General features: G+C 37.0%; 1 protein-coding gene across 1 annotated transcript in view; it reads left to right on the top strand.

Annotated features, from left to right (window-relative positions):
- The window catches only part of TAF3 (TATA-box binding protein associated factor 3), a 152462-nt gene that overhangs the window by 102870 nt on the left and 33553 nt on the right, over positions 1 to 16039 (top strand). The window contains exon 3 of the mRNA XM_016219756.2: positions 10526 to 12348. Coding sequence (XP_016075242.1) covers positions 10526 to 12348 — 1823 coding nt within the window. The remainder of the gene's footprint in view (positions 1 to 10525; positions 12349 to 16039) is intronic.

Raw genomic sequence — 16039 nt, 5'->3', positions numbered from 1 at the left:
ACTTATACATTAAGCACTTTGCAGAATTCTTTACCTCTTTTGCCTTACTGTTACTCAAAAACCAAAGAGGTAGTACTGTCTATTAACCTGAATTGGCATAAACGGAAATTGAAGTTCAGAAAGATGAAGCAACTGCATAGCCAGTAAAGGCAGGCCACACATGTCTGTGATTGCAAAGTTTTTATTTTTTCTCTATTATTTTGCTTTCTGATAGATGAATGGCAAATTTGCCTAATTGTCTGGTTCTGGGGAGAAGAAAAAAACACAGCAATAAGATTAGTTTCACAAATACAGGAAAGAAACAACTCCCATTGTCTCTTAGAAAAGAAACCATGTCCTTTGCAGTGTTACTGTTTTAGTAAGTTTAAGAAAATCATGATGGTAGTGATTTGTGAGTGTGTGGTACTTGATTATGAATTTGATTTGCATGAAGGACTTACATCCTGGATGTGGAATCTTAGTTGTAATCGAATTTATTCTGAAAGACTTAAAAGAAGATGATTAAAATATTAGAGATATTGACATTGTCTGACGAGATCTCCTTGTATTTATTTCTTTTTTAAAAATCCACAGTATTACCATAGCCTGGCCCTATTATGCTATTGTAATCATAGTTGAACTGAGAAGGGTGATTAACGATAGCAATTTATTGTATCTGAGGAGGAGAGAAAATAGGAGATGTTGTCGTTATCATAAATCATATCATAAATAACCAAAAAGAAGCTCTCAGAATGCTTGTGTGGTGTCAGCAGCTGGCCCTTTCAGGCACGTTAGCCCAGGATGTAGCCATAGAAACCCCAAAGTCATATTGTTATCTTACTCTTGCTGCAGTTATGTGATACAACAGTATTAACATATAGATTAGGCCATTTATAATACTGGGTGTCATTTCAGGTTGGCTTGCTTATATAGCATTTTAGTTTTTTATTGTGCAGAATGTTAGCGAAGTAGTGCTTTTTTACAGGTCAGTGTGTGTATAAGTATTATAACACATCTTCACTCTGCTATTAATTTATTGTGTTATTGATTGGCTGTACTGTACGGATTGTCATTGCCTAATTGTCGTGTCTTTACTAGTAATCTCATTTTTTATTAAGTAAATAGGTTTGTTTAAAAAATACCTACTTACACATGTTGAGTTGTGTTTTAAGGATCTAATTACTGTTACATTATAGACAGGAAAATTTAAAATATATTTTATGAGGGAACATAGAAGGGATTAAAATTTTTTAGCCTCATTTGGAACTCAAAGATTAAATGTTGGAATGGGTTAAGATTGTTTTTATGTTGCTGTTCCTGTCTTTCCCTGGCTTCTAGTTAGTGTCAGCCTATCTTCCAACCGCCCCAGACCTCCCCACCTGAGCATTACCCTCCTGGCAGTATCCTGTGTTCCACACCCTTTTAATCCTTTGCATGCCATCATGCATACTTCACATATGTTCCATTTTCTTATAGTTTCCTTCCTCAAAAAGTAGGATAGTGTCGTTCATTTTTTAGCTTTATAGCCTTAAATATATTTTGGTGGCAGACTTTTAAAGATACTGCCTTTATCCAAGACATATATCAAGTGGTCAGAATGCCAAGCATTGTTGCATGTGGTCAATAAGATAGTTAGGGGCAGAAATAGCTCTCTTGTGCAGTTTGGGTCATCTCACATGCATGCTCAACTTCATGTAGAGATGGCCCTAATAATGAAGGTCTTGAGCTCTTAGAAGTAGGAGGTCAGATGTCAATTCTTATATATTACAGATTAGAAAACTTAAGTCTGAGATAATAAAGGGGCTATGCTAGATTATACCATGCCACTGGTAACAGACCTTAAATGTAGTTTCAGTCCACCTCCCTTTCTAGTTGACATTGTGATCTCTGTCTTACATATCCCTGGATATGGGCACATATGTACCTTGTATCTATCCCTGCCACAGCACTTGAACTGATAGCCACAAAATGTGGTTGATTCTTAAGGATAGTAATCATGTCTTAGTCGGTTTTATTTTCCTAGGATGTAACATAGTGCTTGTCATAGTGGTATTCAGAAAACACTGGATGGATGGATGGATGGATGGATGGATGGATGGATGGATGGATGGATGGATGGATGGATGGGTGGGTGGGTGGGTGGATGGGTGGGTGGGTGAATGGATGAGTAAGTAGTGAATGAATGAGCATTAGTAGTATCGAGTCACTTCAAAGAACTGGTTACAGCAACTATACCTAATATCCAGACAAGTACAACGGTGGTTGTTTGTTTGTTTGTTTGTTTTAAATTTTATTTTTGTTTAAAATATTACAGATGTCCCTTTTTCTCCCCAATAACCCGTTCCACCCCATCCTTTCCCCCTCCCCAGTCCCTCTCCCCACCATTGTCCGTGTCTTTGGGTTGTGCATATATGCATATAAATTCTTTGGTTACTCTCTCCCCCTCCACCCACCTGCCCTCGTCCATCCCTCTGACATTCGTCAGTCTCATCTATGTTTCCATGTCATTGAATCTATTCTGTTCATCAGTTTATTAAGTTCTTTAGATTCCACATATAAGTGAGATCATGTGATATTTGTCTTTCGCTGCCTGGGTTATTTCACTTAGCATCATATTCTCCAGGTCCATCCATACTGTCCCAAACGGTACTAGATTCTTCTTCTTTACAGCTGCGTAGTATTCCATAGTGTAAATGTCCCACAGCTTTTTTTATCCACTCATCTACTGATGGGCACCTGGGCTGTTTCTAAATCTTAACTATTGTAAACTGTGCTGCTATGAACATCGGGGTACATATATTCTTTCTGATGAATGTTTCAGTATTCTTAGGATACATTCCTAGGAGTAGAATCACTGGGTCAAACGGCAGCTCCATTTCTAATATTTTGAGGAAACTCCATACTGTTTTCCATAATGGTTGCACCAGTCTGCATTCCCACCAGCAGTGTACTAGGGTTCCCCTTTCTCCACACCCTCGCCAGCACATGTCATTTGTTGATTTGTTGATGGAGCCATTCTGACAGGTGTGAAGTGATACCTCATTGTGGTTTTAATTTGCATCTCTCTGATGGTCAGTGACGTTGAGCATTTTCTCATGTGTCTCTTGGCCATCCGTATGTCCTCTTTGGAGAAGTGTCTATTTAAGTCCTTTGCCCATTTCTTGATTGGGTTGTTTGTCTTCCTTTTGCTGAGTGCTATGAGTTCTCTGTACACTTTGGAAATTAGCCCCTTATCAGATACATCCTTGGCAAATATGTTTTCCCAGACCATGGGTTCCTTTGTATTTTGAGGCTGTTTTCTTTTGCTGTGCAGAAGCTTTTTAGTTTGATGTAGTCCCATATGTTTATTTTTTCTTTTGTTTCTCTTGCCCTAGGAGATGTATCAGTGAAAAGTCCACTACGTGGGATGTCTGTGACTTTACTGCCTATGTTTTCTTCCAGGATTTTTATGGTTTCGTGACTTACATTTAAGTCTTTTATCCATTTTGAGTTTATTTTTGTGTATGGTGAAAGTTGGTGGTCTAGTTTCATTCTTTTGCATGTGTCTGTCCAATTTTCCCAGCACCCCTTATTGAAGAGACTATCTTTACTCCATTGGATACTCTTGCCTTTTTTGTCAAATATTAACTGACCATAATGGCGTGGGTCTATTTCTGGGGTCTCTGTTCTCTTCCATTGATCTACATGCCTGTTGTTGTACCAATACCAGGCCATTTTGATTACAGTGGCTTTGTAATACAGTTTGAGGTCTGGTAATGTGATCCCTCCCACTCTGTTCTTTTTTCTCAAAATGGCTGCAGCTATTCGGGGTCTTTTTTGGTTCCATATAAATTTTTGAAATGTTTGTTCTAGCTCTGTGAAATATGCTGTTGGTATTTTAATAGTAATTGCATTAAATTTATAAATTGTTTTGGGTAGTATGGACGTTGTAATGATATTAATTTAATCCATGAGCATGGTATATTCTTCCACTTGTTTAAATCTTCCTCTATTTCTTTTTTCAGTGTCACATAGTTTTCTGAGTACAGGTCTTTTACATCCTTGGTTAAGTTTATTCCTAGGTATCTTATTTTTTTAGTTGCAATGGTAAATGGTATTGTTTTTTTGGTCTCTCTCTCTGAAAGTTCATTGTTGGTGTATAAGAATGCCATTGATTTCCGGATGTTGATTTTGTATCCAGCTACCTTGCCAAATTCGTTTATCAAATCTAGTAGTACTTTGATGGAGTCTTTAGGGTTTTCTATGTACAATATCATGTCACCTGCAAATAATGACACAATGGTGTTTTTCAACAAAATATATATTTTAAATTAATCCTATCATACTTGTTAATAAAAGAGGACTCTTATAAAAAACAGTGGGATGCATAAACTAATAGGAAAATAGGAAAGTTTGTGTCATCATTTGCTAGAAATTAATTTCCGCACATGTATTTCCAAAAAATCAGAAGAAATCTTTTTTAAAATACACTTAATTTTGAATGAGATATATACATATAGCATTTTATTGTCCCAGTGTTTAAGGTTTAAAAACACAAGTATATTTTCTGCTTAGTTTAAGATCATGCCACTGAATTTTAAAGTTGCACGCATCTGTGCAGTTAATGAGATAAAAAGCTTTCATGCCATATGCAAGCAATTTCCTTTTCTTCCCCTAATGTCCATGAGCTTTTTAGATTATAGTGTTTCTTTAAAGGCATTTACTATTCTCGTTAAAAAGATATTTTGTTCTAAGTCAATATTTATAGTAGCTTAGAATTAACTCCTAAAAAATCCTTTTGGTGCGTTCAGACCTTATTACCTTGTTTTGTTTTTGTTCAAGAAGTTTGGTAAAGAAGCATGTTTTTCTCATTACTCCTTTGGGGAATATGGCTGTGTGGATATTTATTTGTGTCATTAATGAAGGAAAATTGGAATGGAGTGTCTCCCCCCTCCCATCAACATCTGTGAAATTTTTTAAAGATGTGCGTTAATATGGATCCATTTTATTTCTTATATATAATTAAAGGAGAATTTTGACAATTGTTCTGCAGTCACACACTGAAGGAAAATGTTAATTTGGTGAATCTGGGTGCAGGGTATTCATGAGTTCTTATAATATTCTTACACCTTTTTCTATATGTTTGAAATTATGTCAAATTAAAAGATTAACAAGTAATCTTACAATCAAATGTTCCTTGGAATCCTTGATTGTTTAATTTAGAGACCATCTCCATCTGCCCCCCTTTTCCATATATTTTGATGATAAGGTATTCCGCTACCAATGAAATATCTGTTTTAAATCTTATTTTTAACTGTGGTAATAAATTTGTACTGAGTCATTCCTGTTATTGCACATAGTTTCCATTTTTTGACAAATGAGAAAGCATACCATATATGCAAAACATTTGGCAGAATGGAATTACTTCTTTAAAAAATAAATAAATAAATAAAGTTATTTCTTAATGTAGTAGCGTCTTCCTTTGATTGAATTATAGCATTCATATTTTCATAATTTTATATTACAAATAAGGTTGTTGGTAATGGACGTGAACCTTTATGTAATAACATAACAAGGTCAAATACTTGTAATATTAAACTTCTGTTAACCAAATTATATGCAATTTTATAGTAAAACTCTTTCCATGGATGAGTATAGGAGAATGTTAAAACACTTTTAGGATATTTTGCAGATTATTGGTAAATGGTGCTTATTATAATGCACATACATGTAAAGAATACTTTATAGCCATTCAGCTGTTATCAAACAGAAACTAACCTTCAGGTTGGGGTTTGGGTGACTATAAAGGATAAATCACTCAATAGCCATCACATATTTATCTTATTCCAAAATCTTAGAACACAGAATTAAAATTATTCATGTAATGAAAATCTAGAAACTCATTTGTATAATCATCATTTAAGTCTGTTTTTGAACAAGCATAAGCTAGATCAGTTATTTTCATTTGTTAGAATTTTGTAATATTTTAAAAATTCAAATATACTTACTCAAGTAGAAAACTTTCATACCAGGAGAATGGATAAATAACCATAGAACAATTTTACCACAGTGAAAATGAATGAACTATAGCTACCTGCATCAACATGGATGAATCTTAGAAACATATGTTGGGTGAAAAAAGCTAAAGAACATTATAGTATGATATCACTTAATAAAAAGTTCAAAAAGAAGCAAACTAGATACAAATATGGTAAAACATTAAAGGAACAAAGGAATGATGAATATAAAGATCAAGACACTAGTTATTCGGGAGTGAGAGTGGAAAGAGCAAAGGATAAATCAGAGAGGAACCAAGGGAGTTCCATGACGCTGCTAATGTTCTGTTTACAAAGTTAGGTGGCAGTGTCACAGGTATTCATTCATTACTCTGCTTTATGGCTTCCATGTACATTGCTTAATACTATCTGGCATGTATCAGATAATTTCTAATTCAAAAATTTGTCAATATCGCCACACTTTTCCTGTTATTAATGTTTAAGGCTTTCTTTTCCAGCAGAATTCTTTTTTTCACTCTGATGAATTTTGATGCTGCAATTGAAGCTTTCTTATAAAATCTTTAAACATAAAAAGTAATTATAAATTAAACCAATCAAAATAAGAAACATTTGTATTTTTAAGTATTCATAAAATCAGCACTTGAAATAGTTTAGTTTTACATTCTTCTAAACTATGTAAAGCTTCTAGATACATACAAGTTGGCAGCAGGGACTTGAAATAAACAAAAATGAAAATAAACAATAAAAATAACGAAAACAGAATAACCCCTCTTAGCTCATGGAGACCCACTTTGAATCAAGCTATGTTAATTTTTTTTTTTTTTCACGTAAATGAGAACCACCACCATTCATTTTTCTGAGATGCATTAACTCTAAATTCCAAGTGAGCCCATCTGTTTTCTGAAGTATTTGCAGGAAAACCATACAGTTTTTCCTAGCCCAGCCTAAATACCTCCTTCAGTTCAAATGTTGATCTGATGGTCATCTTGCCAGTTCCAATGTGAATGAACCTCACACTAGTAAAATAATACACTGTGTAGAAAACTCAAAATTTCAAGTTGTCCTACCTATAAAACAGGCCTTCCATCTGGAAAACCTAGCTCTGTGTTACTAGCAGTTCTGGGAGTTCTCTTTCTAGGGACAGCTTATACGGTATTAGAGCAGTTTCCCTCTGCTCTCCCAGGGCATCCACCAGGGCCTGCTCTGGGGACTCGTCGGCTCGGAGCTGATCTTGGTGCAGATTAGTGTCTAGAGTGAGAGGAACAAGGCACACTGTAATATAGTCTGAAGGTCTGCTGTGCTGCCTGTTGAAACCTTCCTTCTGCTTTGGCATCACTGGGATATGAACCTCTGGGTAAGTGGGATAGGAGGAGGTTCTTTGTAATTTAGAAATGTAAGACTAATAAGTATCCTAAAGTTTTTCATTCACTTAGAGAATGCCCTAATTTTTTTATGTGTTTACTTGTTAGCAGTTGAGTAGATTTGAAGTTTATCTTGTTTTTCTGGTAAGGATAGGGACAAGGAAATGTCCAAATTATCTGAATAGAGTGAGTCTAGGACCAGAGTCGGCAAACTTTTTCCGTAAAGGACCAGATAATAAATATTTTCTAGGGTTTCTTTGTTGCTTGTATAACTGGGATTTGAACCAGAGTGGGAGGGGTATTTCCAGTGGCTAACAAAAAGTGTCACAGAAGAGGGAAATTTTGATTGAAGGCTAAGAGATAGTAACCAAAGTTTAGGAGGACAGAGGTTCGCAGGCAGCAGGAGTTAGTTGCCCACGCAGAGGCACAGCAGTGAGACTGCAACCAGGTCACATGGCTGGAATGGGTAAAGTGAAAAGGGAGGTTAATTACTGAGCTGGATGATGGAGCGCCTATAGGTCATGCTGGGGAAATTGGATTTTTATATTTTATAATAGTAGCTTTCAAAATGTGTTAGCCTCACAGCAAAAGTTTTTTATGGAAGCTCAGCATGCGAAATAAATAACTGTAGGTGTAACTACTATAGAGATTAGGGACTCAACCTCTACTGTGTAGTAACTACAAAGTGGTTCCACAAAACCCTCAGACTCCAACCTTTTGCCAACTAGTACTTTAGGGACCAATGAAGTGTTTTTAGGTGGGGAATCCTGTACTCAGATTTGTGTTTTCAGAAGGTCACTGTAAAACAGTGTGAAAGATGGCTCTGAGGCAGATAGGACTGGAGGCAGACCAGTTAGTAGGCTGTTTCAATAGTACAGAGAAGAGGTGCTGAGGATCTGAACTAATGGTAGAAGTGGAGAGAGCACATTAAAGGAAATGTAGTAAATTAAAGTATTTTATAATTTAAAATTTAAGAATAATCAATGCCAAAAAAACAACCACCAAGAAATATAGTATAATATTGTGTTCCCAATCAAATGGGGAGGAAAAGGGGAAAGAAGTAGTTTGGAAATGTGTTTCTGACTGAGGTAACTGGACAGATGATAGTATTTTTTGCAAGTAACAGTAGCAATAATTGTGTCTCGAATTTGTATTGTTCTTCATAGCTCCCAAAGTACTTGCACATAAATTACGTCATTTATTTCTTAGTCACTCCTTAGTGTTCTTGTGGCATAACTTCTACTGGGCCTTCATGCTCTTTGACCCCTTAAGCATCTGACTTTGCTCACTAGTCCTCCTCTTGAAAACTCTTACCCTTGATTTCTTTGACATCTCCTGATGCCCCAGGTATTTCTTTAGTTCTTCTTCTTTCTCTTGTCTTTACACATAGGTATTCCTTAGAGTACCTGGACCTCACCACCCCTTATTTCTCCCTTTAATATTATCCATTATTGTGATTTCATTTATCTCAGCAAAGATCTCTCTCTCACACACACACCCAGTCCTGTTTTCTGAATTGTAATATATTTTCAGCTCCCACTTAAACATCACTAACTGTTCATCAGACTCTGTGTATAGGGATGAACTAATTATAATCATCTTCCTGCTCTGTTTACTTTCTGTTTCTGTTAGGGACTGCATTTCTCACTCACCAGGGCTCAAACCTTGAAATTGTGTATGAATCCTTCCTCTACTCTTCTACTTAATTATTTATCAGATTTTATTCACTCCATCTTCAAAATATCATCTGCCTCTATTGCTCCCTGTTCATTAGCACTATTTTATTTCAGACCCTTATTGTAACTTACCTACATCATTTCAGTAATCCCTAATTTGCTACCTCTCCATTAGCATCTGTTACTTCCCATCTATCATATATGTTCCTGTCAGAATAATTTTGCTAACATATACCCTGGTTATTTTTCTCCCTTGTCTAAAAATCTTCACTACGTCCAAACTACCAGTAGAATAAAGATTATGTTCATTTTTCTGGAATTCAAACTTCTGGGATCTAGATGCAACCTTAGTAAACTTACTTTCTATTGTTCCCCATCTTGCACCCTACTTTCCAGACAAATTATTCCCTGGTTCCTACATACTTCCTGTGTTGCACCTCCATCTCTTTGTCATCTGTTTCTGTGCTTCATCATTCCCAATTGCCAGAAATCCAAAATGCTGCATAATTAGTAAAGTCTTCCCCGGATCCTTGACGTTGCTGTCATCTGTTTCTCCTTTGAACTGCTATAGCATTTTGTTGACTTATGGCCCTACTCGCTTCCTATGTGCTATTCATAGGTACTGTGTCCCCTGGTAAACTATAAACCCTCTTAGGCATGATTTATTTCTGACTTATTCCAGTAGCTCTTTCAGCCGTTATCATTGTGTATTATGCATGGTAAATGCTTAGTTAATAGGTGTAGAAAGAAATAATCTGATCTTACATCAACTCAATCAAGTAGGCAGGACAAGTAACATTAGCCCCTTTTGAAAGGTCAGGAAACAGGCTCAAAGAGGTGAAGAGATTGTCGAAAACCTGTTGCTTTGTAGTGCCAGACCAACAGCTGAAGCACTGTCTTTCTGATACCACAGCCAGTATGTATTCCACTGTACCACACTGCCTCTCACAGTGGCTGGCATCAAGCAAGCAAAAGAGAAGACATAAATAGTATATGAGTTGTGTCCAGCTTGGAGGTTATAAAAGTCCTAAAAAATGTATGCCTTCTTGTCATTTCTGAGGATGGCAGTCATATAATAACCAATATCTTGATTTTTAGAAGTATATGTATACATTTGTGTTTGTGTATGTATGTTCGTATGTATGCGTACATGTACACAAAAGGAAGAGGAAAAGAGAAAGATGGCATTTACTCAGTTTAGGAAAAGAATTAATAAAAGGGAGCAGATGGCAAACAGGAAATACTTAGCAAACTCCAGATTCTGAAAGTAGGGCCAAACCACTTGAAAGGAAAACAGCCGTTTGCATGTGCTGTCATTGATTGCCACTTTTCAGAGAATGGTGGCGTGCAAGTTTGGAAGATCCTTGAAAACATAATCACTTTACTCTCTAAACACTGTCAAAAATTTTCTTCTCTAGAAATCGTATTTGTTTTTTTTCATGGAAATCATTACATTTATTTGTTAGTTTTTTTAAAGTATTCCAATAACACTTCTTTTCTCTTCCTTTACCAGAAGAAGAAGAAGAGCAGGTGCCCACTGATGGGGGCACATCAGCAGAAGCCATGCAAGTTCCCTTGGAAGAAGACGATGAACTGGAGGAGGAGGAAATTATTAATGATGAGAATTTCTTGGGTAAGAGACCGTTGGATAGCCCTGAAGCTGAAGAAATGCCTGCCATGAAGCGACCACGACTAAGTGCTAAAGGAGACACCCTAGATGTAGTATTATTGGAAGCTCGAGAACCACTCAGCTCAATCAATACCCAAAAGATTCCACCGATGCTTTCTCCAGTCCATGTACAGGACAGCGCAGATCTCGCCCCTCCGTCGCCGGAGCCACCAATGTTAGCTCCAGTTGCAAAATCACAAATGCCAACCGTAAAACCCTTAGAAACAAAGTCATTTACACCCAAAACAAAGACTAAAACTAGTTCTCCAGGACAGAAGACTAAATCACCTAAAACGACTCAGTCACCAGCAATGGTTGGAAGTCCTATTCGGTCACCAAAAACTATATCCAAAGAAAAGAAATCTCCTGGACGTTCTAAGAGCCCCAAAAGCCCTAAGAGTCCCAAGGTTATAACCCACATTCCCCAAGCACCCGTCAGACCTGAAACACCAAATAGGACTCCTTCGGCTACAATAAGTGAAAAAGTTAATAAAGAGACCCTTCAGATAAAACAAATACAAACACCCCCTGAGGCTGGGAAGCTGAACAATGAGAATCAGCTGAGAAAGACTGTTGTGATGGACAAAACCATCGATGACTCTATTGATGCTGTGATTGCACGAGCTTGTGCTGAACGAGAGCCAGATCCTTTTGAGTTTTCTTCTGGATCAGAATCTGAAGGAGACATTTTTACCAGCCCTAAGCGAATTTCAAGTTCGGAATGTACGACTCCAAAAGCTTCCACTTCCTTGAACAATTTCACTAAGTCAGGATCCACTCCTCTGCCTCTTTCAGGTGGAACGTCAAGTTCTGATAATTCCTGGACAATGGATGCCTCCATCGATGAGGTGGTGCGGAAAGCAAAAATGGGAACAGCTTCCAATGTGCCCCCCAGCTTTCCTTACCTCTCCTCTCCCTCAGTCTCTCCTCCCACGCCCGAACCTCTGCACAAGCTGTATGAGGAGAAAACCAAACTGCCTTCCTCAGTGGACATCAAAAAGAAGTTGAAAAAGGAACTGAGGACGAAAATGAAAAAGAAAGAGAAGCAGAGAGACAGGGAGCGGGAAAGAGACAAAAGCAAGGACAAGAGTAAAGACAAGGAGAAAGTTAAGGAGAAAGAAAAAGACAAGGAGACCAGCAAGGAAGCCAAGTATTCGTGGAGGGAATTCCTGAAAGATGAAGAGTCAGATCCCTACAAGTTTAAAATAAAAGAATTTGAAGAGGTTGATTCCAAAGTGAGATTGAAAGATGGACTTGTGAGAAAGGAGAAGGAGAAGCATAAAGATAAGAAGAAAGACAGAGAGAAGAGCAAAAAAGATAAAGATAAACGAGACAAAGACAAAGTTAAAGATAAGGGTCGTGAGGAGAAGGTGAAGGCACCAGCCCCCCTGGTACTGCCGCCCAAGGACATGGCCCTGCCCTTGTTCAGCCCCACCTCGGCCGTGAGGATCCCAGCCATGCTGCCCTCTTTGTCGCCCATGCTCCCTGAGAAACTGTTTGAGGAAAAAGAGAAACCTAAGGAGAAAGAGAGGAAAAGGGACAAGAAGGAGAAGAAGAAAAAGAAAGAGAAAGAAAAGGAGAAGGAGAAGAAAGAGAAGGAAAGGGAGAAGGAGAAGCGGGAAAGAGAGAGGAGGGAGAAAGAGAAGGAGAAGCACAAGCATGAAAAAGTAAGCGGTTTCTCATTTTCGGCACTATCTGAACAAAGTCCTATTGAAAAATGCAGGTAAACAAAGCCAGCCGTTTTGTCTGTAATTTGGATGCAAATCACCCATAACTTCACTGGAAATATGTTTGTAATGGGGTTTGAAAATTTAATTTTAATTCTAAAGCCCATAAACTCGTAATCAAGCCACCTATGCACTGGAAAGTGTTAAAAATTCATAGCCTAAAAGGACTTTACTGATTACAGACTATAAGCTCTATTAACTGTACTAATCTCTGGCAGTTTTTTTAAAAAAACCCTGTAATCTTAAACTGTGAATACTATTTTTGTAATTATCAAGTCTACCACATACTCTTTTGTACCCAAATATAAAAAAAAAAAGATAGCATCCGTTTTTCTAAGATGCAAAAGTACGGCACTGTTCTTAAGATGGCAAGTCCTAAGAGTCCTTCCTTCCTTCACTGATTTTCTTTTCGATGAGCCATTTTTGCAAGTATTTAAGGTTATGGCTGTCCACTGCTTTCTGTAGTATCTCTTATCCTTCTATGTTCTGTTTTAATAAGATTAGGACATGTTTCTTAGTATCAAGGCTGATCTAGTGGCCTGGATGGTAAGCAGAAAATAATTCCAAATATTTTATGATGTAAGTAAATCAGGCTTCCGTAGAGGACAGCCAAAGGAACTGATATACATCCTGCAGTTTTGTAGAAACTAGGACCTCAGTCCTTTGAGCTCAGGATGTCACCTCTGCTTTAATGGTTTTGCTCTTCAGCCCATGGTTCTTTGGATTACAGTAGTTGACTGGTTGATTTGAAAATATTTTTAAAACTTTCTTAAAAAGTGTCCAAGTGTTCATGGTACCATACACAGAAATGCTCAGAGATCCTTTCCCTGCCTAAATTTATCCTTTCTCTAATAAATAGCCCTTGGCTATTCTAAAATATAAAGAAATAGAATGGAAATTCTGATATTAATAATTGAACATTGGCAAATTAACAAGACACAGAAATTCAACTTTTATTTCCATTTTTAAAATCATTTTATCATTTTGTTATTTTTGTGTAGTACCTGGCACTTCACATACCTGTTTTCTTCTCCTGACACACCTGTGATGTAGGTCCAGCAGGTATTGCTATCAACATTTACCAATGAGAAACTGAGCCTGAGAGAGTGACTTGTTCAAGTCAGAGTCACACAGCCAGCAAGAGCCAGGTCCTGTACACACAGATATACCTCGTGTTTCAGAATGTTTACTACTAGAGAGCTTGCCTAGCAGCAGTTAGTCACTTACCATCATGTACTCAGTAACTTGGCAGCTGAGCCCTCAGCAAATCAAATAGGATACTGTTGCTGTCATCTCTGCCTTAACTTTGGAAAGTCAATGGTGGTGTTTCAACAACCATTATGAATTTGAGTACAGCCCATCAGATTAGATTTGTAACAGCAGTCTGTGCCTTTCCTCAGCATCTACCTGACTTTGGGAGAGAGAGTCCCTCAGACTGCCTTGATTGGAGACAAAGGCTCAGTCACGAATTGCACGGATTTCACCTATCAAAAGCCAACACATCCTTGTATCAGTTTTGATGGGTTATGGATCAGATAAGTGACAAAAGATAAGAAATTATAAAGCCAGCTACTTTAGAAGGTCTTTAAAAATAATAAACAGTATTGTCTCTGGAGTTAAACCTTAGTTCAAATCTCGAACAGTTTTTTAGCTGTGCGAAATTGGACAAGTTACTTTTGTGAGGATTAAATGAGATAACATCTGAGATGTGCTTTTGTTCTGTATCTGGTACATGAGTAAATACTCAGTAAATGGGAAATGATGTTGATATTGGTGATGAATGTTATTCCTCCACCTGAACCAATTCCTAAAATGCAGAAATACGGAGTTTGCTACTTCATTGGACTATACTAACCAACTTATGTATAACTCAGCTGTGGTTACAGTGTTTAAAAATTATTTGTTTCCTAGGTGTGTTTTTTTAAATTTTAGCCTTCTGTGCAGATAGGAAAGAATAAAAGCTATTACAGCCCATGGAAATTCCATTGACAAGGAGATATTAATTTACACATTGGCTTCTTTTTCAACCTCACTTAATCCATCCCCCCCCCAAGCCATATGAGTTAGTGCAACTCAAGCCATATGAGTTAATGAAAGTAGACCTGAAATTAGGTTACATATAGCCTAAGAAATCTCTTACATATCCACAGGAGAAAGACAATAAGGGTAAATCAAAATGAAGGGTATCTAAGCCGCCCCAAGAAAATATCTTCCGTCAAAAGAATAGGCCAACAATCTCATTCTTCTTTCTGATCCCAACCAACTCACAGGAACAACTCTCACAGACATTGACCCAGAGCAGCAAACCAGGGCATTGTTTTAATTAAAGAAAATGATCTTTTATATAGTTATTTTACCTACCTGTAAAGTTTTTACCATCCACACCCACATGTATCAGTATAAGAACAGTAAAGATACCATTAATTAAATGAGAATCTGCATGGTAAGTAGAAGAAGCCATGGGCTTTGGAATCCAGATCTGAGAGAAGAGCCAGGACAAGTTTTTTAGTTTTTTTTAATCCTTAGGTTACTTGATCTTTAAAGTAGAGATATAATAATCACACTTTTTTAAAAACAGAAAAACAGCAACAGTTAACATTTATGTTAGTAATTATATGCTAAACACTATGTATAAGTTTAATTCCTTATCACAACTCTGTAAGGTAGTTACTATAAGTATTATCACTTTAAGATGAGAAACAGAGTCCTGGCCAGGTAGTTCAGTTGGTTAGAGCATCGTCCCCATTCACCAAGGTTCCAGGTTCGATCCCCAATCAGGTCAGGGCACATGTAAGAAGCAACTAATGAAATAAATGGAACAGCAAATCCATGGCTTCCTTCCCTCCCTTCCTCCATCTCTCTCTCCCCACTTCCTCTATTTCTAAATAAATAAATTTTTTTTAAAAATGAGAAACGGAGTCTTAGATTAATAAACCTGCCCAAGATCACACACATAGTAAGTGATTTAACAGGAGCCACAGCTTCAACCCAGGCCATCAGATGCTATAATTGATGTTCTACACCACTTTATGCTCCTAATTGAATTAAAAATGGATTAACTGAAATAATGTATGCAAGGCACCTGGCTCAGTGATGCACTATCAGAAAGAAAATTCATTTTTCTAGTAGTGGTAATAATACACAGTGTGGTGATTTATGCACAATCTTTTAGTTCCTCTTTATAGGCAATAATATTCATTAGTCAAGGTTAGGAGTCTGGTCTTTCACCTTTTTACAATAGAGTGAAACTAACTTTCTATGGAAAACATATTAAGAGCAATTATGTTGAGCAGTCACAAACAATGCCATAATCGCTTTAGCAGTGATAAACCTAACAGTATCTTTTAGAGCAATTTAAAAATGTTTCTGTTTGTGCCAGTGTATGTATGTAGGTTTAGATGGTTACAGACTACTTTAAAATTTACTCTTGGTATTTTAAGTTTTTTGTGAAGGATGATTACTGTGAAAAAATAAAATGTCTCATTTTTTTATGTTAGTGGAATTGAACAGTTGTACGTGTAATCTTATACAGAAGATAAGCCAAAATTTATCTGTCAGACTTGGAAATATGTTTTTATGCTCTTATTTGAATATGATCTAAGAAGTCATGGTAGGGTTTCACCCCCCCACC

Source organism: Miniopterus natalensis, chromosome 1 (assembly GCF_054644295.1).
Source record: "Miniopterus natalensis isolate mMinNat1 chromosome 1, mMinNat1.hap1, whole genome shotgun sequence".
Lineage (NCBI taxonomy): Eukaryota > Metazoa > Chordata > Mammalia > Chiroptera > Miniopteridae > Miniopterus > Miniopterus natalensis.
The sequence above is the reverse complement of the archived record's forward strand: the minus strand, read 5'-3'. Positions and strand labels throughout refer to the sequence as shown.